The sequence below is a fragment of the Diabrotica virgifera genome, chromosome 2 (genome assembly GCF_917563875.1).
Source record: "Diabrotica virgifera virgifera chromosome 2, PGI_DIABVI_V3a".
NCBI classification, from domain to species: Eukaryota; Metazoa; Arthropoda; class Insecta; order Coleoptera; family Chrysomelidae; genus Diabrotica; species Diabrotica virgifera.
Window position 1 is genome coordinate 58,963,537 of NC_065444.1, and position 26,494 is coordinate 58,990,030.

Genomic DNA, 26,494 nt, shown 5'->3' on the forward strand with positions numbered 1-26,494 from the left:
AAGAAAGGAATTCTTACTTTCAGGTGTGTATGTACTATAATTCTTTTCATGAGCATTTTTCAGTGCGTCACAAATGATAGAAAAAAAAGGTAAGTCCGTGATAATATACATTTTAGTGACATGAAATTTTAGTTAAATCTGATAGTTGTCATTATTTGCAATTTGGCAAAAAAACAAATCAATTGTGTTTATTGCATTTATAAAATGGTATTTTCTTTAATTTGTATAGTCTTATAAATTGTTCAGATTATATTCGTAGATATATTATATAATTCGCAAATTATTTTATTTTCGATTATGGAGCCATCTATTGACAACTATAATAAATGTTATAAATGTCACCGAGGAAATGTAATCACCGACGTGCGTTTTTTTTCTGTAACATACAATTTAAAGCGTTAGAAAGAAATCGAAAAACTGTGACGCACTGAAAGATCCTCATGAGAAAAAGCATACTATCATCATCCAGCTTCAAAAGCCCACTGCTGAACATAGACCCCTTTCTCCTGTTTCCATCCCCGTCTATCTTGCGCCGCTCTCATCAAGTTTTTATTTTGCCATCTTAAATCGTCGGTCCATCTTGTAGTCGGTCGACCGACGCTTCTCTTGCATTCCTTTTTTCTCCATTCCAATAACCTCTTTGTCCATGGCCCATCTGTCATTCTGGCTATGTGTCCTACCATCTCAATTTTAGCCTGACTATCCTTTCAATGACGTCTGTCACCTTGGTTCTTCTCTTCTCTGGTGTACTACTATGAATGAGAATAATTATTGTTCCTTATTCTGTTAAAATCATTATTAAAAAATTAATCATGTTTTTATTCCTGTTGGGAGTATAAAAATATAAACTTCAAATGAACGGTTAGTAATTTATTTGTTCTGAGTTTATAATACTTAATTATCACTAAAACATACTTCCTAAGACAAAGAATGTAAAAGGAGAGTGTTTGATAGTGTCTTTGATAGAATTTAACAGTAAATTTCTCTAAAAATATTAACTTAAAATAAATAATTAATAATTTATTTCTCATCACAATTTATAACAGTTATGACTAAAATATGCTTCAAAATTATTCTTCCTAGGGAAGCAAAAATACCTTTAATATAGTTTAATATAATTTAACAGTAAATTTCTCTCTAATGTTAACTCCTGGTTTTCTCACCACCAAAACTCTATCCCCATGAGTGTAAGAAGTACTTAGCTCTACAGTTCCGAGACTTTCGCTAGTTAGCTTTGCCCCCTTAATGTCCTTGGGAGGGCCTAAGATGACAAGTCTCTCCACCCATTCTTTAGTTGGATAATCAGTGTTATCCACTAAAACACTATTGAAAGTATTGTCCTCGAAAGTAAAGTGCAAATACAAATATTTCTTGTTTCTGTACTCAAAACTTTCGTTGTCATCTACATAAAGGTAACCACTAGCCTTTTTGTTAGAATCTAAAGCTATGTATAGGGTAAATGGATCGTTTTTCATCAAAGGAGATGCTCTTCTCGGCCTATCCTTCCTTGGTATAATACTGCCACCTCTGTAAAACGCTAAACTCTTATCTAAAGTTACTGGCATGTTGTAGTTTCCGGTTCCTTGGTACAATTTGAAGTCATCAATGTCATGCCAGTATTCATTAGCACCCCCTGGTAAGTAAACACTTACGCTCGAAGCTCCAGGTTCTGCTATCATTACGGCAAGGACTGAATCCCCTACAAGAAGTTCGTTGTCAATATCTAGCACGTTTTCATCCTTTGGATATTGGTAGAAGAGGGGTCTGATTACAGGTTCTCCAGCTGTTTCGTGTTGCCAAAAGAGGGTGTAGAAGAGCGGTAAGTGAGCATATCTGAGCCTGTACAAAAAAAAAAACAATTAAGTTGATAAAAATATATTTCTGTAAAAAAAATTTGTAACAAGGAGTGAAATATATGTATGTATGTGTAGTAAAATACCGAGATAAGCGGGGGTTACATAGGTCTTGTACTTTCAAAAAAATTTTCCATATTCATTCTCAATTATTCCATATAAAGTATAGTCCTCTTTAAGTCAGAACTGCCTTTTTTTTTTTTTTTTTTTTTTTTTTTTTTTTGGGAGGTGAGAATCTTCAAAAGACCGTCTGGGAAGGTGGCCCAGGTGTGTCGGATTCGATCCGTCACGCTTCACCGTGCCGAACCGCCTACCGACTAAACTCACCTCCTCTTCCTCCAGCCGACAGGTCTGGAACCGCTCTTGGCGAGCATGTCTGACCCGTCGACCTTACTCATAACTCCCCCCGGGCACCCTCTGCGTGCACTCCGTAGATTAAGCGGCCACCCAGCCGCCCCGTCCCGCACACACCCCGCACAAAGACCGGTCGGTGAAGACGACCGTCCCGTGCAGCCCATGTGCGGGTGGGGCGACCGGGGTGCCCCCAATCAAACATGAACTAGCAAAAGGATACCAGCCGACAGTTACGAGCAACTCCAAACATTCGTGCTTTCATCAATTCGCACTCACACTCATACCCATTCATTCTACAGTTAACAGGAAGCAGTCAGTGAGGTTGGGTGTAAAAATCCTCCCCCACTACCTGATACAAAACAAAAAACAGACTAAAACAAGACAAAACAGAAAGTAAACAAAACAATACAAAGGCGGTCAGCATGGGTTAGATGTAAAAGGTCCTCCCCCTGCTGACTACCGCTTACAACACGCAACACATTTGAGTAATAAAATTGATTTAAAATGATAAATATTGTATAAATAAGATTGAAGAAGTAAATAAGAAGATAAAACAAGATAAAATAAATAAATAAGTAAAACTAGTTAAAATAAGACAGACAGCGCAGGTTGGATGTAAAGGATCCTCCCCCCACTGGCTGCCATCTGCGACACAAAAATAAAAACGTTAAAAAAATAAATAAATAGACGGTCATCCCGCTTGCAGTCGCCTCTCTTTCTCCTCTTTGTGCTTCATTGTCTTCGTGACAAAAGCAATGATCAGGTCGAAGTCTCTCTTGCTATTGATAGCTTTATCAATTAGCTCGTGAGGCTCGCCTAGAGGGGATCCCAGTCCCAGCTGCAGCTCGGTACGTCCCGCCTGGTATGCAGGGCACACGAAGACGACATGCTGCGCGTCATCCACTACTCCACACTCAGGGCATAGATCGTCCATGGTTTTCCCTATACGATGAGTAAACTTCCTGAACGATCCATGTCCCGTCAAAAATTGTGTGAAATAGTAGCCGACGCGCCGATGCCGGCACTCGTACCACCTCACCACATCTGGAATCAGGGATCTCGTCCAGGCCGCCTTCTCGACTTCGGCTGCCCATTCCCTCTGCCACATCTCTAGACTTCTTTTCCTTTCTTGTGGACCTGAACCTATTGCCCCGTTGCCCCTCTGGTACATTCGGACTCTTTCTCTGGCCAGGATGTGCACCGGTACAGACCCAGCCACCACCTGTAAGGCAATGGTTGATACGGTTCTATACGCGCTGCACACCCTGATCAGAGGTTTCCTTTGTGTCCTAAGAAGCACGTCTTTATACATTTTCATTCGAAGGACCTCGTGCCACACTGGGGCTCCGTATAAAACTATGGATAAGATGGATTGTGCCATCACTATTCTCTTCTGGGATCCAGGACCCCCTATATTTGGCATAAATTTATTTAGTATAGAGGTCCTTTCTTCTGCCTTCCGACATGCTTCTTGTACGTGTTGTCCGAATTTAAGCTTGTCGTCGAAAATAATTCCGAGGTACTTAACCGTCTTTTGGGGTCTTATTACAGAGCCTTTATATCCAAATATTATGTCATCTCTCTTTCTTGGTCCCCTCAAGATAATGGATTCTGTCTTCTCTACTGCTAACTTTAGATCATTTCTCTCTATCCAATCTGCGGTCTTCTGTATTGCTTCGTTTACTTTTTGTATTATTCCCCTATTCATGTCGTCTTCGACCAGTAGTGCTAGGTCGTCCGCGTATGCAATCGCTCTCACTCCTCTCTGCCTGTTTACTTCTAGTACCCCGTTGTATAGTATATTCCAAAGTAAGGGTCCCAGGACTGACCCCTGGGGTACACCCGCGGTCATTTCTTTCTTCTTTTTCTTCGATATGCATACGGTTCTTTCAGATAGGTAGTCCTTTATTATGTTGGACACATACTCTGGAGCCCCAAATTCGACTATTCGGTCTACTATGTGACCCCAGTTTGCTGAATTAAAAGCATTTTTTATGTCCAACAGAACAAGGACCACCCATCTTTTTTTACTTGCTTTAGCCGCGTCCCTTATCCAGGTCGCGGCATCGACTGTCGATTTACCTTTTCGAAATCCATATTGTTGATTTGATAGCACTCTTTGATCTTCCAACACGCCCTCCAGCCTCTTCTTGATAAGCCCTTCGTAGAACTTACCAAGGCAGTCCAGAAGGCATATTGGCCGATAAGAGGCTGCTGAATCGGGGGGTTTCCCAGGCTTTAGGAGTAGAACTAAGTTCGCTTCCTTTAAGTCCCTGGGAAACTCTTGCTTCTGCAGTAGGTCGTTGTATATTCTTCTGATCAAACCTGGTTTCTCCGTTGCTATTATTTTTATTGCCTCTGGTGGCAGCCCGTCAGGGCCGGGAGCTTTCCCTGTCTTCATCTCCTGACCAGCTATTCTAACTTCCTCTTCCGTGAACTCCTCTACCATCGTTGGAAATATCTTAATGAAATTTTGATGATCCTTGGTAGGAAAGAGGAGCTCAGCTGATTCCATCCGCTGGTCTTCGTCGAGTCTATATGGGGCGATTATTTTCAGCGTCTTCATAGTGATCTTGTACGCATCGCCCCATATATCTTCGTCCAATGCTTTTATCAGGGTCTGCCACTTTTCTTTTTTCTCTTGTTTTATTTTTTTATTTAAAGTTTTCTTTAGATCTTTATATATTTCCTTGAGCTCGAGGCTGCCCTGGCTTCTCGTATAATTCCTTCGAGCTCTGAGGCATCTCTCCCGTAGACCTTCTATCTCATCCGTCCACCAGTAGGGGGATTTTTTATTATCTTTTCTCTTCACGGTGGCCAAATTTGCTGCACTTTGCAGTGCTCTTCTCAGTTGGCCAAGGTCAGAAATCTCTTGTTCATTAATTTTCCTGACCTCCGATAGGTACTTGGTTTTGTTAAAATAAATCTCCGTGTGTCCTATCGGCCGCCTTATTCCCCCTTTAACCTTTATTTCGTATTGTATATACCGGTGGTAGGTGAATAACTGATCGTCAAGGACATCCCAGCCGTGCACTCTCCTGGATAGCCCTTCACTCGCGAACGTAATATCAATGTGTGTTCGGCTGACCCCCCTTACGAATGTTGGTTTGTTATTGTTTAATACTTGGAGGCCAGCCTGGGCTATCCATTCATTCCATATTTCCCCCTTTCTGTCGTTTATGGGGGCACCCCACAACCTCGATTTCGCGTCAGAACTGCCTATGTGTATCAAAAGAAAAGTCTTTCATAAGTGCGTGTTGCCAGTACTTACATATGGTGCAGAAACTTTAACAGTAACCAAGAAAATAAGAAATAAAATTTGTGTTACCCAAAGAGCCATGGAACGCTCGATGTTAGGCATTTCTCGTAGGGATCGGATTACGAACAAGGAAATAAGACGGAGAACAGGAGTGACAGGTGCCACAGAAAAAATTATGACCCTTAAGTGGAACTGGGAGGGGCACACTCGGATAACAGATGGACACAGCAAATAATACACTGGAGACCAAGACAAGAAGCATATCGAAGTAGAGGTCGTCCGACAACAAGATGGTCTGATGACATAAAACGGATGGACAAAAATTGAATGCAAACAGCACAAAACAGAAATACATGAAAATACTGAGGGAGACCTATATCCAGCAGTGGATAGATCCTGGTTGAGTGATGATGATGACTTCAAGAGTATTTACACCAAATTTGAAGTAAATTCGAGCAATAGTACCGGAGGTAACATCATCATCAAGGCTTTTCATTCCGGATGGAATGTTTGCCGCTCTTAATTAGAGTTCTCTGATGCGCTTATTGCTGTGATTGGGTGCGTTCGGACGACCATAGCGACTGACTGTCAGCAGAAATCGGCTGAGTGGTTGTATCCAGCCGTGATAGGGAAAGCTTAGTAAATCTCTCAGCGCTGACTGCCAGCGGCGACGTCTGACAGCTACTGCTGGCTCAGCTGTCCAGCCGCTGTGGTCGTCCGAACGCACCCAATCACTCCGCATTCTTCTTGTGTATTGTCAAAATTTGTTGTATGACTTGGCTTTCGTTGCAATTTTCTTCCACTCATTTCGATACGTACATAGTTCCCTCCAGTTTCTCACTTTCAGGATTTTGATGTTCCTCATGACCTGGCCCTCCCATTTCTCTCTAGGTCTTTCTCTTGGTCTTTCAGTTTCTGGCTTACATTTGGTGACATTCTTAATCAGCAGGACGTTTTTTCTTCTCTCTGTGCCTTAGCCATCTCAGTCTCTACACTTTAATAAATCTAACTATATCTTCTCCCTTCATTATGTCTTTAGTTCTTGGTTGATTCTTCTTAGGACTTCTCTTTCGAATATTTTTCATTTTGTGATATGAATGATGATATTGAAAGGTGATTTCATTTTATGATATCTCCAGTATGTTTTCTTGCCTGCTAGTATTCGCTCCGTTACTTCTTCACTTCTCTTATTTTTGCCATTCACAATTACCCCCAAATTTTTAACCCTAAATTTGTATACTAGTGCACCCTGCGAAACCTACATGTGAATCTTATGTTTGTGCGTCACAGTCTTGCCATACTTTTTTGTTTATTTCTTTCATAATTTCAACCGATGTTAAATGTACCTACAAGAATAATATAATAATTTTATAAGAACGTTTAAATCGAACACAATTTTGAAAAATGTGAAAATGTTGAATTATTCACGTCCGTCTGTCCGTCCGACCGCGACTATAACTCCTCCGTCATTATACCAGGTAGAATGACAAATGAGATGTCGAATGAAAGCTTATAATCCAAGGATGGTACTAAAGTTGAGAAATTTGACCTAGGCTGTCTGTTCGTCCAACCGCGAATATAATTCCTCCGTCATTATACCAGGTAGAATGGCAAATGAGGTGTCAAATGGAAGTTTATAATCCAAGGATGGTACTAAAAGTGAGAAATTTGACCTAAGCTGTCTGTGCGGCTGTCCGTCCTACCGCGAATTTAACTCCTCCGTCATTATATTAGGTAGAATGACAAATGAGGTGTCAAATGAAAGCTTATAATCCAAGGATGGTACTAAAGATGAGAAATTTTACATTTATACAGTTTATCTTCATTGATCTTTTTTATTTAGCAATTGATCTTCTTTTTTATAACGATTTTAAGGTAACTTTGATTTAAAATACCTCTTTTGAGCGTTTTGTATTAAAAAACTTTTACTTTATTGGTGTTTCAAAACTATTTTTTAATTTATTATAATTATTTATCCACTTTTTTTATAATTAACATGACTCTTTTGAGCTGTTTGTATTAAAAAACAAGTAATTGGACTTCAAAATCAAAACTAAAGATTCAAACTCGACTTTTCAATACGCTTCTATTGATGTGTTACATGTATTTCTGCGACTATAATATGACACTTCTGATTAGAACCTTTTAACCGGAAATGATGTAAAAACCAAAATTCTATATTTGTTCTCATCTTGGTAAGGCACGTCGAATCATATATCTCTTATACTATTTCGGTGACTTTAAAACAGTAGGTACTTACGGTTGCAAATCTAAAACCGGAAGTCCGATGTCAAATTTCTCACCTTTAGTACCATCCTTGGATTATAAGCTTTCATTTGACACCTCATTTGTCATTCTACCTGGTATAGTGACGGAGGTGTTATATTCGCGGTCGGACGGACATCTTTAGTACCATCCTTGGATTATAAGCTTTCATTTGACACCTCATTTGTCATTCTACCTGGTATAGTGACGGAGGAGTTATATTCGCGGTCGGTCGGACAGACAGACAGTCAATGTCAAATTTCTCACCTTTAATACTATCCTTGGATTATAAGCTTTCATTTGACACCTCAATTGTCATTCTACCTGGTATAATGACGGAGGAGTTGAGTTTACAGACAGACAGACAGACGGACGGACGGACGGACGGACAGACGGACGTGGATAATTCAACGTTTTCACATTTTTTCAAAATTGGTTAAAACAACAACATACTAAACAAAACAAAACAACATACAAAATTGGTAAAAAACTATTTTTTAAATGCAACTGTATGTAAAATGATAGTATGAAAAAATAGAGGATATGGCAACGGTGTTACATGTCAAGCTCGAATCCAATGCCAAAATAGGCATAGCAATATTAGGGTGCACTAATATACAAGCTATCCAACTTTTCTATGTGTAAATTTATATAATAAAATAGATTTTTGGTTTTTAAAATAAAATTATTTGAAAAAGGGTTTTTTTCATTCAAGACCTATATAACTCCTTAAAGGCCGGTTAGGAAGGTGTTAAAAAACAGGGATCATTTTTATCATATTTAAAATAATCTATTTGTATACATTACGCACCACGCTAGTAGACACACGGGTACCTATGTAATTGCTAAGGTTATGGGCTAATCCGGCCCGTTCTCACATGTAACTTTCATGTCTGTCATGTCATGTGACGGACATGTCATGTATTTTATAACTTTTACAACTTTAACACAATGGTCGCATTCAGGAGACGAAAAAGTGAGGCAGCAGTTCCCGATGGAGTAACAGTTGTGTTTCGTCTTGTAAACGCTCCCTAAATTCGTGACAGCCTATCACTTTCTGTTTTGTGTGAGGTTATATTGTTGCCTCTGAACAATAAATTGTTTTCTACTTCATAATCATAGTCAAAGACCACGGTTATTAGACTTTATTACGGTATTCTTGACCGACGGTGGTGGGGAGACATATTTTTGACTTTACGTCACAAGAATACATCCCATATTTTTAGAAGATCCCATATTTTTAAATGATTTTCGATCATCGAATGTGTGTTATTGTGTATATATGTGTATTATTTGTGTTATTGTTAAATAATAAGACAATTAATACACATTTTATCTTATACCGGGTGGTGAATCGTAAAACGGGCCATAGGAAACTTAATGTAAAATTCTAAATTGTTGAATTCCTGCTTCCCTAATTATTTTACATCAAAAGTCATGAGAGAATACTTGTAAAGAATTAAAATCTGTATTAAAATCAAAAGTTAAAATTGTTCTACGATTTAAATGCATTCCAAAATTTTGAAAAATATGATACATTTGCCACAGTAGGTATATGTATAAAAGTTGGGCCACACCAGTGCTCACACCATTGACTGAATAAAAAATCTTTATTATTAATACTTTCTCCGCAACTGAGGTATCTTATCAATTGTATTGTTTTTAAACAATAAATGATAAAATAAAAATATTGGCAGTTCAAAAATGTGAAAATAGTAACTTCATTGTGACATTTGCATGTGATTATTGCACTGTGTGTCGCCTAATTTTGGGCTGAAAAACTGAAATGTATTACATTTTTACAAAATTTTTGAATATGTTTAATTCGTAGACCAATTTTAGCAGTTGTTTTCAATACAGATTTCAATCCCCTACATATAGTTTCTAATGTCTTTTGATGTAAAATAATTAGGGAAGCTGGAATTAAACAGTTTAGAATTTTACATTGAGTTTCCTACGGCCCGTTTTCCAATTCACAACCCGGTATTCCTAGTTTACTTTATATTTTTGTATTTATAATTTTGGTGTTGTTTCCCGTAAAAACTTATTTTGAATTATTCATGAAAGTTGTAGATCGTACCTATTCTAGGAGTTTAAAAAAGAATATATATTTATAAGGTATGTTAAAACGTTAAAAGTTCATTAGGTATTATCATAATAATAATGTTGATGACATTTTAGAATGCCAGGTACAGGCTGTAGTGTGGCCAAATTTATTAGGTACCTATTATTTAAATTCTTACAATAAATTATACAAGTAATTCTAATTCACATAATCCTAGCTGACCTCTAAGGATAGTATGTGTTCAATAGTTAATCCAGTATTAATGGAAAATCATCGACAAATTTTCAGTGTAGAATGGAGATTGAAGTCCTAGATTTCCGTAAATATTGCATGGATAAATATCAACAGTTTTCCATAATTAGGTATTATAATCCACTAAACATCTTTATTTCTTAACTGTCTTAACTATTTTCCATACATCAAAGACATAAAAATATCGATTAAGAGGAAGGAGCAAAATGCAAAATTTTGACGCATGTCAAAATTCTTAATGTGTTTTAATTGTATTCATTTTTTTCGAATCCTGAGAAAACTAATAAATATTTTTGAAAAATTTAAACTCAGAATGAAAGACTACATTATTACCGAGAGCAGAAAGTCCCTGAAAACTTCTATAATGTTTATTTTAATAAGTTACAGGGCTGAAAATAAAAGAGAAGTGTGATATTTAATTTCAAATATTTCATTCAAAAGAAACTGCTTGTTTATGATAAGGGGCTTTCCGCCCTCGGTAATAATGTAATCTTTCATTCTGCGTTTAAATTTTTCTAAAATACTTATTAGTTTTCTCAGAATTCGAAAAAAATCATATTACGATTCAAATGACAGTACACTCGTGACGTAATCGCACCCTTAATGTTCATTGGTTAGTCGATCTGGGCAACCATAGTAATGTCTAAGAACCGTGGTCAAAGACCATGGATTGTTTACTGTCTGCGCTATTTTACAATTATAGTACTTGACGCCATCTTCTATGTTTATATACATTTTCTGACGTTCTTAACGTCACTAGACATTTCTGGATTATTCCATGACATCTCAAATATTCTCCAATTTAATACTTCTTCTTTTACCTCAAAGGACTTTTTCTATGTAGGATCAATCTGTTTAGCATAGCATAAAAGTAAACAATGCAACAAGTGAAGGGTCCAGGACTACATTAGCTCAATGTGCTAGTAATGCTGAAAAAGTAACTATTCGTTACAAAGTACTCGTTACAAAGTACTCGTTACTTAAGAATACCGAAAGTAACGATTACTATACAGAGAGGCAAATCGTTACTTTGATTAATCTGATTACTTCGTTACTTCGTACCAATCGTACCAGAGCGAGTACATATTTGAGTATTTATCTACAATCGGTTGATATCAAAATCGGACCGGTACTCCACGAGTATATACCATAACAACAAAATGGTAGACATTAGGAATATATACCAACCTTAAAGCAGTTCTAAGCCTGTTCTTGACATCATCAGAGAAAAGAAAAGGTTCTCTCCTTCTAGCATCGATATGTGCGTGAGCTCTGAAGAACGGTAACCATACAGCGGATTGATACCATCTTTGCAACAACTCCGTATCAGGATTGTGGAAGTAGCCTCCGACATCGGCACCACAGAAGCTCATGCCACCTAGAGCTTCGCTCAGACACATGGGGTAGGTGATAGCTAAGTGAGACCATTCAGCGGCGTTGTCTCCAGTCCACATTGCTGTGTAACGTTGGGATCCGGGAAAGTGTCCTCTGGTGAGGATGAATGGACGTTTATTTGGTGTACGTTGAAGAAGTCCTTGGAATGTAGCATATGTCTAAAATATGGAACTTTCAATATACAATATCATGAATTGATGGTTTGTGTATTATCTTATCGAAAAAGGTTGAAGAATACGAGGATGTGGTTTTAGGTTTACAAGTAACAAATTTATTATTACATATTAATAAAAAAATATCCAGCCAAAGCAAAACTTATGTGGCTCAGAATCTAACCATAATTTAAGGACGACTTTCCAGATTTTATTCATCTTTTTTTTTTTAGTTTCCTAATACTGTATAGAAGGTTCTTACGAAAAGAAAATTGCACAGAAAATTGAAAAATTACAGAAAACAACGATTATTTAAATTTCGCACGTCTGACAGCTACCACGATGTAAATGTACAGGGTAGTGCAGTGGTGAGTATCGCCATCTCTCATGCGAGTGACTTGAGCTCGATTCCCCACCGGGAAGAAATCTTTGTATTTTTTTAATCATTAACTTTGTTAGACTAATTTTCGACAAATTTCGGATCAATTAGAGATTAACGACGTGCCTTGGCGCGGTTAGTTTTTAGTTTACAGGTTTCAATTCTCCTCGAACGATTTTCGGACATTTCTTACTGTTTCTAACCTCAAAATACACAAGCACTTCTAACCTTAACAATCATTATATTTCGGTTTTTTTATTACATTATAGTTAGAAAAAGTGTAGTTAGGTATATTTTCATAAATTTACGTTAAATTTTATTTTTAGACGAAATTGTTGAAATAGGTAGGTTAAAAATAAAACTAAGTAGGTTAATGATGTCGAAAATTAACCAATTAACCATATTAAATAACAACAAACAAAAAACTTCACAATGTACTGCGCTGACTAAAAATCCTCACTCTAATCCATAATGAAACGATTTCTGATTGATCATAAACGAGTTAGAAAAACCCTGCAAACATAAAACTTTCTGTCAAAGCCTAGGATTTTTAACACCGCGAACGCTGAAAACGTTACTGCGCCTGCGAATCAGTCAGAAACCAGTCATGCATTGCCTCCACGAACAAAGCTATAAACTTTTATTTTCTTTATCTTTCAGTTTCATTCTCATTGGCTGTGATAAGAATGCTCACCATCTGACCTGGGGCAGTACAAACAGCAATAAAAGAGGTAAGTCATTACTACAGTTTGTTATTGAACATGATTTAGACATACTAAACGTAGGTAACAAACCAACTTTCGCAACTTCATAACGTGTGTGTTTGTGTTTTGTTGGCACTGGTTTTCACAATCAACTGGCCAGACTTCATAACGAAATGAAGTAATTGATATAACAGCGGCCACAACTCACGTGGCTAGATCTGTTAAAAAATCTCATGTGGCAGATGAAGTTTCTTGTTCAGACCATCGACACATCTATTTTGAAATAGCCGGCGATGAGCCTAAAATAAACTTATTGTAATATGTACTCATAAAACAAACTGGGAAGCATATCAAACAGACCTGGAATATTGTTTAAGAAGAGTTAGGGTAAGAACATAACAAGTGGGTCGAGGTGGAGGTGTAGGTCGCGGTGGATGCTACTATTTAAGGCGCGGTCGATGTCGACAGCACATAGCAAGGAGGTCACCTGCGCTCTCAGTCGAGCTAAAACCACTATCAAGTGAAGTAGTTTAATGAAATTTGAATGACAAAAAGACTGTGCTTTTACGATGTTGTGTCAGGCAAGTGATGATAGTGATGAAATGTCGGCTTTAAATAATCAGATCCTCCAAAAATTTACTGAATTTAATTACTTTAGAAATTCAAAAATAAATTTAATACAAAAAAGGGATTATATAAAAAGTATCAACTCAGATAGCGCAGGTAATGACAACTTGGCTTCGAACGGACCAATCACAGGGAAGCATCCTTGTAGGCCGCGCAGTAGACATCCATGTACAACAAACTGATTATTTTCAAAAGCATCGATGTAAACCTCCTGGATGGCATCGCGCTAAACCTCCACCGCGACTTACCTGCTCTGTTCTCTTCCATTCACTACAATGTGTTTGTTTTACATGGATATCGATATCGACCGCGACCTCCACCTCCACCCACTTGTTCTGTTCTTACCCTTAAAGGGACGATAAGGCATACTTTGGATCTAGACATGGCCGTCGAACAATTTCAAAATGTTTTCATGTCAGCATTCGAAGGCAACTGTTCGGAGATAGTGAGGAATTCAAACAGCAGGGTACACTGTTGGAATGACCCTCTTGCAAATCAAAGGACAGAAGTCAAACGAAAATTTAATTTCACCAAAAGATCAGATGAGTGGTGCCATTATCGCAAAGCTCTAACTGAATATAATAAGGAATTGAGAAGACATTGTGAGGATATAGAACAGACTGCAAAGAGAATGCATTGCGAGGAGATAGAACAGACTGCAGAAATGTCAAGACTCCATAAAGACTGTCAAAATACCCTCAAATAAGTATTCCCTCGCTCCAAAAGGAGTCAGGCAAATACACTCTGAATGGTGAAGAGACCCTGAAAAAACTTTTCAGGGTGCAATATCCTAAGTCTCAAACAAAATTGATACCCTAGACACACGGCAGCAAACTGGACTGGATACCATAACTTATGGTTCTAGGGAAAACTGACGTGTGGCCAAAGAAGTGGCGAACAAGTACAAAATCAAATGGGCTCTAAATTCATTTGAGCCGTATAAATCCCTGGTTCCGGACGAGATTCATCCAATTCTTCTAGGACTGGGGTACACACCAAAAGTATGAAGGTTAATAAGGGTTACTTGGATACCTAAACCTGGCAAAGTCAGACAGTCGGCATAAGTCTGATATCATTGGTACAATGTATTATTTAATAAAACACAGTATGTAACATAAAAATATATCATGGCTACATAATTTGAAGGACTAAGAGTTGATCTAATTAAAAAATGTTGGCAAAATATAAAAAATTACTTTTTTTGGCAAAAGCAACCTTTTAGAATGAATACTTACATGTGCTAAAGCATATTCGTTGTGAATATCTCTGTGCTCCCACCCACCATGATGTTTAGTATCCTTGGGCATAGTAATTTCAGGTCCGTTGAAGACAGACGGTTCATTCATATCGTTCCAGATGTAAACGTCGTGGCTAGTCCCTTTAAAATTTTCCAATTTGTATAAGTTCTTGTAGTACTCAGCAGCTTCTGGTTTATAGAAATCGATATAGCTACTCGATCCTGGCCAACACCATCCTTCATATACTTTGTCGTCTTTTGTTTTTACGTAGTAGTCGTTTGCTAGACAATCTTCGTGAACAAAGTATCCTAGAACAGCAAAAAATCCATAAAGAAACTAATTAAAATATATTAACATATGTAATATAACCAGTATATTACCAGAGAACGGCAGTTTTCGCCAGTGGCGCACACCTACACCCTCTACACGCGACACTATACAGGGTGTAACAAAAATATAGGTCATAAATTAAATCACATATTCTGGGACCACAAATAGTTCGATTAAACCTAACTTACCTTAGTACAAATGTGCACCTAAAAAAAGTTACAGCCCTTTGAAGTTACAAAATAAAAATCGATTTTTTTCAATAGATCGAACACTGTTTGAGGTTTTTTATTGAAAACGGACATGTGACATTCTTATGATAGGAACATCTGAAAAAAAAATTAAAGTGAAATTTGTGTACCCCATAAAAATTGTATGGGGGTTTTGTTCCCTTAAACCCCCCAAACTTTTGTGTACGTTCCAATTAAATTATCAATTTGGCACAATTAGTTAAACACGATGTTTTTAAAACTTTTTTGCCTCCTAGTACTTTTTCGAAAAGTTAGTTTTTTCTGAGATATTTTGAATATATTGTCAAATCCACCACATATTTGTGTACTGTTAAGTACGATTTTAGAGACTTGGTAATTATATTGAAAAATTTATAAATTACAGTTTGAGGTATACTTTGAACCATATTAAAAAAGAAGCCACATCTCGATAAAAGGTGCCTGATCTGAAAAATACTAAGAGGCAAAAAAGTTTTAAAAACACTGTGTTTAACTAATGGTACAGCAATAATAGTTTAATTGGAACGTACACAAACATTTGGAGGGTTTAAAGGCACAAAACCCCCATAAAATTTTTATGTAAACATATTAAAAAAGAAGCCGCATCTCGATTAAAAGTGGTTTATCGAAAAAGTACTAAGAGGCAAAAAGTTTTAAAACATTGCGTTTAACTAATGGCACTACAAAAATAATTTAATTGGGACGCACATAAAAGTTTGGGGGGGTTTAAGGGAACAAACCCCCCATAAAATTTTTATGGGCTGCACAAATTTCAATATAATTTCTTTTTAGGATGTTCATGCCATAAGAATGCCACATGTCCATTTTCATTAAAAAATCTCTAATAGTTTTCGATATATCGGAAAAAATCGATTTTCATTTTGTAACTTCAAAGGGCTGTAACGCTTTTTGTGTGCATATTTGTACTAAGGTAAGTTAGGTTCAATCGAACTATTTTTGGTCCCAGAATATGTGATTTAATTTATGACCTGTATTTTTGTTACACCCTGTATATACACGAAATTTTCGATTTTCTAAATCTGACTGAATTGAAAATTGGGCTAACTCCCATCTTAAAGTTCAGGAAAAGACTCACCCATTCATATGTCAGCCATCCATTTTGGTCCAAGGGTGTGGATTTTACGGCCCTTCCTATTTACGTTTTTCGTTCTCGTCCCCAAAACTCCCAAAAACTTCGAAAATTTAACTCCGACCTTTGCGGCTTCTAATAGTACTGATTATTACCTTTCCAACGCATGTCTAATTTTGAAAATCGGTTATACCGTTAAAAAGTTACCGACCTCAGAAATACGAGTCAATTTTTATTTAAAAAATGGAAAATGTTTGTGGATATGTATGTATTGTTCGTCCGCTACAACTTTTCCCATGCGTCACGATTCATTTTCAAACAAATTAAGTCAAAACATAAAGTGAAACGTACGTCGATGTGTATATTGGGACCGTGCAAGTTCGGCAAAGCAACACCTATTTCTACGCTCTGCAACTTTATTCGCACTTTTAATTATATTGGCCAATTATATTAGTCCTGGTTACTGGATATTTGTCAAAGCCATAGTCCAAAAAAATAATAAGAAGAAAAAATAAGATTCAGGTTATGTTATTAAAACGTAAACAATTGTATGTAGTAAATAAAATTAGTTATTAAAATGCAGTACTGCAAGCAAAATACAATTAATTAAATTTACCTTTATATAATAATTGCATATCATATTAATATTGTGGAGCAACATATAATTTTTCTTCTTCAATGACACTAGATATAAAATGTACGTCAATTTGACAGTTTCAATTGACAATATGAATTATTTAAGAAAGTTGCAATATTTCTCCGCTATTCGCGCACGATCGTTTCTCAATTCCCTTCCAAGTACTTGCACACCGCGAATACATTGTGTATACTGTATACTATATACTACACACATCGGCGTACGTTTCACTTTATGTTTTGATTTAATTTGTTTGAAAATGAATCGTGACGCATGGGAAAAGTTATAGCGGACGAACTATATGTATGTATGTATGTATGTATGTATGTATGTATGTGTGTGGAAAAGTTAAACCGATCTGAATTTTTTTTCTGTGTTTGAAGAGGGGGTGAGGGCCGATTCAGAACCGGTGTAGTTTGTGAGTTTTGACTACCCATAAGCCAGCTATAGGACTTGGTAGGTACAAAACGGCATATTTTTTGGCGGTATATATCTTCGGTTCAAGAAGAGACAGGAGAACAGTAAATACACCAAATCAATAGCGTTGAGTTAGGCTTTCAAATGGTGTCTAAGCTGTCAGGATCAGACACACACACGGCTCAGTATAGCCGAAAAGCTGAAAAACTAAACTTTGAAAATTTTGGTTTTTCGACAATTACTCAAAATTTCAACCTACGAATTACGCCAATAACTGAGCGTTTGTAGAAGGACTCTAGACGAATCTAACGGTGTATACCTTATATCCGGGAAAATTCGAATTTTTAAGTTATAGGCTTCATAAGTATGATCAATTCTATTTCTTATGGGAAAAACGGTTTTTCAAGCTCAATAATTCCTGTAATAGCTTCAGTTATCATACTTGACCTTAGTTGCATAAGATATTACTTGTCAATACGTTTCAAACTCATGTTTAGTGAACAAAATCGGTTAAGCCGTTTAGAAGTTATTAAGCTAGAAAAGTATAATCCAATTAGCGATTATTCCCTAAATGGTTTATGTAGTTGTAGTGGTTACGACGCTAATTTGATCTGGCAACGGGCAATCCGAGTTCATTTTCCGGCCATCCCAATATTTTTTTCAATCTATTTCGAATAGAAAAAAATCTAGTGTACATTCGATGGACACTAGATCAGTTGGGAGATAATACGACAAAGGCGACTATTTATAAAGCTTAACGTGTAATCGAGAAACAATGCATTCAACTTTATACATTTAATTTATAAATAACTTTAAAAAACTCCTGATACAAGAATAAAAAACCGCTAAACGCCGTAAAAATGAGTGGCGCATACAATATTTCAGCTACAAAAGATCTGATATGAATATTACGTGGCGCGAAAATGTATTTTCATTTTGATGCAAAACAAAATTCTAGTTTTATTTTAAAAGATTTTTTCATAATATTTGCTAAACTTGAAGTAAACGCGCCACAAAAGAGTTTCAAAATTAAAACTGTATCAAAGTTACTGTTTTGTGGCGCGTTTTACTTCAAATTGGGCAAATATTATGAAAAAATCTTTTAAAATAAAACTAGAATTTTGTTTTGCATCAAAATGAAAATACATTTTCGCGCCACGTAATATTTATATCAGATCTTTTGTAGCTGAAATATTGTATGCGCCACTCATTTTTACGGCGTTTAGCGGTTTTTTATTCTTGTTTATATATGCTCACAAATTTAATTAGAGAATAACATGCCGCAGCCAGTTTAATAATGATTGTAACACTGAAAGTGATCATAATAAGGCTGGTATCTAAAAAAGGGTTTTTAACGAAGAAATCCAAAACTGAACATTAGTCATGAAAAAATGATTCTATAAATAAAAGAAAACTCTGACATCCATTACCTGCTTCTCTCTTGTAGTGTGGATCAATAATGACTATCAGTTTCCTACCAGTCGCCGTCAAATTCTTTATCATAACGTCTGGATGTGGAAATTTATGAGGATCCCATGTGAAATACTTCTTTGCCTCTGGATACTCAATATCCAACCACATATAATCAAGAGGCATGTCATTTTCATCAAAATTTTTAACAACCTATAAAAAATAATTTAAAATTTTAATAGTTATTTATGATATAAGTGTTAAAAGTACAATTTTAAGGCACGCATGTGAAAGTTTAAGGCACATGAATGCCTTAAAAATGTACTTTTTAACACGTATATCATACAATATTTTTTATACAAACGTCTTATATATCAACAATTATAATTTATTCATTCTCAATTACAGGACAATACGTACAAACACTTTTACTTGAACTTGACTGACATTCCATTTTTATATTTTTCTTGACATTACATCAAAACTGCCTATACTGTCAATACGTAAATCATAACAACTATAGAATAACATCTATTTTTATTGTTGTATATTCTAACAAATTTTAATAGTTTTTTTCTACAAACATGTTAAAAATGCAATAATACAGTTTATATTAAATTTTAAAAAGCCTTTTAATCCACCTTTTTCAAATTGCGCAAGTTGTACTATTAATATTAATGTTAATAAATGAAATATAAATATTTTGACGTTTCACAATTTGGCAATTCACTTTTAACTGCAGTGACTTAAAATTTTTAAAGCACTAGTGCTTTAAAGTAGCATTTTTAGCGCTCCTATGGAGTGCTAAACGGTTTAACATGGTTGTAGAAAAAATATTTTAAAATTGAAAAATGCAAATATGAAATTGGCTTAATACGTTTTTAAAGAGTGAAAATTTTTAATACAATAAAGAGTTCAAATAGGACATGGTTGAATGCTCGAATATTAATTTTAGGGAAATAAAAGACATATCGAGAACCGTAATTTATTAAATCTTGCCCAAGTATACTTTCGCTCCAAGAGCATTTTCAGGGGCATCTGAAATAAGCCAAAAAACGTCATTGTAAAGATAGAAAAAAGCCAGAAAAAATTTGACAAAAACTAGAAGCTAACATATAATAAAAAATACAATATTGTTGTTTCGGGATATCTTCCTGTCTGACGAAGTGCTCGATATCTGCCTTTTATTTCCCTAAAATTAATAAAGAATTCACCTATCCTCTCAAAATAGTTAGGGACTATAATAACTCACTTATCTAATAATGAAAATATTCAGGGTGTCCTCAAAAGATTGGTCATAAATTATACCACAGATTATGTGGTCAAAAATAGGTTGATTGAACCTCACTTACCTATACACAATAATGCACACAAAAAAAGTTACAGCCCTTTGAAGTTACAAAATGAAAATCGATTTTTTTTTCATATATTGAAAACTCTTAGAGATTTTTATTGAAAATGGACATGTGGAATTTTTATGGCAGCAACATCTTAAAAAAATTAAAGTGAAATTTGCGCACCCCATAAAAATTTTATGGGTGTTTTGTTCACTTAAACCCCCCCCCCCCAAACTTTTGTGTACGTTCCAATTAAATTATTATTGTGGCACCATTAGTTAAACACAATGTTTTCAAAACTTTTTTTGCCACTTAGTACTTTTTTGATAAGCCAGTGTTTATCGAGATACAGTAAAACCTGCCATATCCGGATCAATGTGGCGACAGACCGACCCGGATATGAAAAAATCCGGATATCAAGACCACTTCTTTTATAGTCTCTGAAACGTTTTCTCCTTCATATATTCCAGTAATCAAAGCCGTCAATAACTTTCGTCGATAGACACGTTTTATAGATCCTATAATACATTATTTCGCCATCTTTTAGTTCTTTTGAGTCGGGATGAGAGGGTACGTTGTCTAACAGCAGGACTGTCTGTATCGGTAGATGCGGACGGCAGAACCGTCCGGATATGGGGAGGTCCGGATATGACAGGTCCGGATATGGCAACTTGTACTGTATTTTGAATATATGTCGAATCCACCACATATTTGTATATGGTTAAGTACATATGATTATAGACACCTGTTAATAATCTGAAAATTTATTTATAACTTACATTTTTAGGTATATTTTGAAAAAGAAGCCACATCTCGGTAAAAGGTGACTTATCAAAAAAAGACTAAGAGGCAAAAAAGTTTTAAAAAGACTGTGTTTAACTAATGGTACCGCAATAATAGTTTAATTGGAACGTACACAAACATTTGGGGGGTTTAAAGGAACAAAACCCCCATAAAATTTGTATATAAATATATTAAAAAAGAAGCCGAATCTCGATAAAAACTGGCTTATCGAAAAAATACTAAGAGGCAAAAAAGTTTTAAAAACGTTGTGTTTAACTAATGGTACCACAATAATGAATTAATTGGAAGGTGCACAAAAGTTTGGGGAGTTTAAGGGAACAAAACCCCCATAAACTTTTATGGGGTGGACAAATTTTACTATAATTTTGTTTTAAGATGTTCCTGCCATAATAATGATACATGTCCATTTTCAATAAAAAATCTCTAATAGTTTTCGATATATTGAAAAAAATCGATTTTCATTTTGTAACTTAAAAGGGCTGTAACTTTTTTAATGAGCACATTTGTACTAAGGTAAGTTCGGTTCAACCGAACTTTTTTTGACCCCAGAATATGTGGTATAATTTATGACCAATCTTTTCGGGACACCCTGTATAGTTAAAGCCGTCCACTAATACATCCTTTGTGACTTTATTTCAATTAACTTTTCCAAATATTATGTAATACTCACTGTGATAACATCATCTTCATCGTTATAGTTCCAACGGGATTGGTGATATGCCAAAGTGTAGTACTGAGGTAATGGATGTACCCCAGTGAGGGAGCCATATTGTTTGACAGCATCTTTAGGTGTAGGACCCAACAAAATGAAAATATCAACTATACCGGATTCACTCATGAAGTGGACATCTACATTATTTTCAGATTTACTTCCTAAAGAAAAATGTTTTAAATTCGAAATTAGATAATTCGGTTCAGTAATTCTGGAGCTGTTATAAAAAGATATAACAAAATAAAATGACGTTTATTAAACGTCATTCAAAGTTTACATATCGAAACCGTACCGGACAGACTGCGTGACATGTCGCATTAGGATTTTATAAAATTAGATTACACACGAAATAAAGGACACCGCACACATCTTATAGAAAATACAATGTCACTCAAATGAAATAAAATTTACATTGGTCTCGAAATGACAATAATTTCATATCATTGCGCCAACTCTGAATTTTGAATAATAACGGCGTAAATTGATATAAATATATCTAAAATCAAATGAGATTGTACGTGTGTCAGAGAGAAATTTTTGTAATTCGGTACTACATAAATCTTTCTGAGTGATTATCTTATAGATATAGATAATAAAGTAGGTATAATTTGGCCAGTCGTACAAAAGTATATAGTTTCTCTAATCCGCTTAGCTCACGCTGGGTAAGCTCTTTTCAATAGCCATTAGATTAATAGTATTTATGAATGACAGTCTTGTTGACTTCAAAAATGTGATTTCGATAAATTTTAATTACAATTTACGCCATCATTAATTAAAATTCAGAGTTGACGAAATGATTGTAATTTCGAGACCAATCTATTAATGTAAATGGTATTTCATTTGAGTGACATTATATTTTCCATAAGATGTGTGCAGTGTCTTTTAGAAACACAAAGGAAAAGTCTGTATCTCATAAGGTTTTCTGAACAGGCAATTGGTACATGCCAATTAGATCCCAAGTGGACAAACTTATGTATGATTCTTCTCAGAGGCTTTTTTCAGTGTGACGCAAGTGACAGAATAAAAGGCACGTCCGTGATACATACACATGTATAACAGTTATTCCAGTTGTTGATAGACGGCGCTATAATCGAAAAAAAAAGATTTAGGTTTACCGATTTACTGATTATTTACCTATTACATATACGACTATAATTTAAAGTTCTTCTCAGTCTTTCAGTGTGTCATTAATGATGTAATATATGATTTTAATAATGTAGAGAATCATATCATAGCATGACATTTTAAATAAAGCTGACAGTTGTCAGAATCGTAATCGTAATTTGGTATAAAAACAAATCAATTGTGTTTATTTCATTTATAAAAAGGAATGTTCTTTGATTTGTATAGTTTTATAAATTGTACAGATTATAGTTGTACCGATAATACACTAAGGTGCAAAATTAACCGGACACCTTAAAAATGGGTCATTTTTGATGTCTGGAATTTCCTAAACCTGTTGTCCGATTTAAGTGATTTTTTTAATATCCAATAGCCTTATTCTTTAACAATATCGCTGTAATAGTATTGTTGCTAAACAGTTAAATTTTACATGGAGAACAGTGCCTAAGTTCCTTCCGATGAAGGCTCCAATAAGAGCCGAAAATCGAGGTTCAAGGGACTGGACTGCACTCCGTATTCTAATTGAAAGTAAGATTATTTTGCCTTCGCATTGCAACTGAATAAAAATGGTATACATCTTTATTTTATTAGTTAAATTTTCATTGTATACCGGGTGTACCAATCAAACTGTGTTTTTTCTTAAAGTTCGCATCACCCTGTGGAACATTCTGGTATTTATAAAATATTGAAATTAAATTCCAACTATTGCCTCATGTTTTCTCAACATTTTGTTTTTTGATTCATTCGCTTACATTGGACCATAAAAAAGTTAGGTACTTTAACAACTAGCCATGTTTTTCATCAATACAGTATGTTCTAAATAAGTATGGCCTACTTTAAGGGGAAATTCTGCATAAAAAAATAATGAGAGTTTGCGAGATAGGGGGTGTTAAAATTTTTATTACAAAATAACGATTTATTTATTGCTTTAAAACCGGTTGAGATATGCAAATGAAATTTGGTCGGTTTTAAGACGTAGTTATTGCACATTTTTTGACATACAATTAAGTATTTAATATTCACCATTGGCGCGCATACGGGTAATATAACCGCTCATATTACCGGTATGCGCGCCAATGGTGAATATTAAATTCTTACTTATATGTCAAAAAATGTACAATAACTACGTCTTAAAACCCATCAAATTTCATTTGCATATCTCAAGCGGTTTTAAAGCAATAAATAAATCGTCAGTTTGTAAGAAAAATTTCAACACCCTCTATTTCGAAGTTTGCCACACTTATTTAAAAAACATGGGTAATTGTTAAAGTACCTAACTTTTTTATGGTCCAACATAAGCGAATGAATCAAAAAACAGAATGTTGATAAAACAATGCTAAAATATTCCACAGGGTGATGGAAAGTTTGAGAAAAAAACACAGTTTCATTGGTACACCCGGTATACAATGAAAATTTACCCGTTTAGTAACAATATTATTACAGTAATCATCATCATCATTCTCTTTGCCTTATCCCTATGCGGGGTCGGCTTCCCTAATTGCATTTCTCCACACAATTCTATCTTGGGCCATATCAATGTTAATCCCCTTTACCAACATGTCCTGCCTTATCGTCTCCCCCCAGGTCTTCTTTGGTCTTCCTCTCCTACTCCTTCCAGGAATCTGCACTTCAGCTATTCTTCGTATTGGGTGGTTAACGTCTCGACGTTGAACATGACCAAACCATCTTAACCTATGCTCTCTCATTTTGGCATCAATTGGTGCCACACCTAGACTTCCCCTAATATACTCATTTCTAATTTTATCCTTCTTGGTCACTCCACTCATCCATCTAAGCATTCTCATTTCCGCCAAATGCATTCGCTGTTTCTCTTTCTTTTTCACTGCCCAACATTCAGTTCCGTACATCATAGCTGGTCTTATGGCTGTTTTATAGAATTTTCCCTTCAGCTTCATTGGAATTTTTCTGTCACACAACACACCACTCGCTTCTTTCCACTTCATACATCCAGCCCTAATTCTACAGCATGCATCTCCGTCTATTTCTTCATTACTCTGTAATACAATACCGATCCCAGGTACTTAAAACTATTGCTTTTTACAATCAGTTCACCATCCAAAGATACCATTTTATTTGTAGTAACTCCATCTTTAAATGAGCATTAAAAATACTCTGTCTTTGTCCTACTAAGTTTTAAACCTTTTTCCTCGAGAGCTTGTCTCCACTGTTCCAGTTTTTGTTCTAAGTCTCTTTCACTATTTCCTACTAACACGACATCATCAGCATACATTAAGCACCATGGAATGTTACCCTGTATTTTCGCTGTTATCTGGTCCAAAACTAATGAGAATAAATACGGACTAAGCACAGAACCTTGATGCAATCCTACTTTCACATGAAATTTATCAGTCTCTCCCACACCTGTCCTAACACTAGTCGTTACTCCCTCATACATATCCCTCACAATCTTTACATATTCACCAGGGACTCCTTTCTTATTGAGTGCCCACCACAGAATCTCTCGAGGAACTCTATCATATGCTTTCTCAAGATCAATGAATACCATATGAGCATTTGTTTCTTTACTCCTGTATTTTTCCATCAACTGCCTTATAATGAAAATTGCATCTGTTGTTGATCTACCCTGCATAAAGCCAAATTGATTCTCGGATATTTCGGTCTCTTCACGTATCCGTCTATCAATTACTCTTTCCCATATTTTCATGGTGTGGCTAAGCAGTTTTATAGCCCTGTAGTTTGTACATTGTTGTATATCTCCCTTGTTTTTGTAAACAGGTACCAGTATACTGCTTCTCCATTCATCTGGCATTTGTCCAACTTCCATAATTCTATTAAATAGACCTGCTATAGTATTTTTACTACAAAAACGTTATTACGTAGGTCAAAATTTTTGACGTAAGAGAACTGTCAAAACATTAGAATGTGACTTTTTATTATTGCCATGTTTATAATAAACATATCTAATAATGAAAAATCACATTCTAATGTTTTGACAGTTCTCTTACGTCAAAAATGTTGACCTACGTAATAACGTTTTTGTAGTAAAAATACTATAGCCACCTTGTTCCTGTCTTTCCCAATGCTCTCCATACTTCCCCAGGAATATCATCTGGTCCTACCGCTTTTCCTCTCTTTATTTTTTGAAGCGCTTGAGCCACTTCCTCGTTGGTTATTTTGGTGACCATTGCTGCTACTGTCTCCGTTGACTCTACAGGCTGTCTGTCAAATTCTTCATTTAATAAGCTGTCAAAGTACTTTCTCCACCTCTTTTTGACATCCCTTTCGTGAACTAGTATTTTATTATTTTCATCTCGGATACATCTAACCTGATTAAAATCTTTTGCTTTCTTTGCTCTCTGTTTGGCTATTTTATATATCTTCGTTTCGCCTTCCCTGGTATCAAGTTGATCGTATAGGTTTGAATACGCTTCTGCTTTAGCTTTTGCTACTGCTACTTTCGCTTCCTTTTTGGCGACCATATAGTTTTGAAGATCTATGTCCGATCTGGTTTCTTGCCACTTTTTATATAATTTTCACTTCTCTTTTATTTTTCCTTGTACTTCATTTGACCACCACCAAGTCTCTTTATCCTCAAACTTCTTTCCTGACGTTTTCCCAAGTATTTCAATAGCCGTCTCTCTACATTAATATTGTTAACGAATAAGGCTATAACATATTACAAAATCACTTAAATCGGACAACAGGTTTAGGAAATTCGAGACATCAAAAATGATCCGTTTTAAGGTGTCCGGTTAATTTTGCACCCCAGTGTATATACATAATTTTTTGTTCGATTATAGCGCCATCTATCAACAACTACAATAAGGGCCGGTTGTTCGAACGCTAATCAAAAATGAAATCCACTGATCATTATCAAATATTT

The 26,494-nt window shown here is 35.6% G+C and overlaps 1 protein-coding gene across 1 annotated transcript in view; it reads right to left on the reverse strand.

Moving 5' to 3' along the window:
* Positions 1-855: 855 nt before the first annotated feature.
* LOC114337325 (neutral alpha-glucosidase AB) overlaps positions 856-26,494 on the reverse strand; it is a 39,061-nt gene continuing 13,422 nt past the window's right edge. The window contains exons 7-11 of the mRNA XM_050643688.1: positions 21,466-21,668; positions 18,675-18,867; positions 14,541-14,851; positions 11,237-11,601; positions 856-1,839 (exon numbers count right to left, since the gene is read on the reverse strand). Of these exons, the coding sequence (XP_050499645.1) occupies positions 1,110-1,839; positions 11,237-11,601; positions 14,541-14,851; positions 18,675-18,867; positions 21,466-21,668 (1,802 nt within the window). The 3' untranslated portion in view covers positions 856-1,109. The remainder of the gene's footprint in view (positions 1,840-11,236; positions 11,602-14,540; positions 14,852-18,674; positions 18,868-21,465; positions 21,669-26,494) is intronic.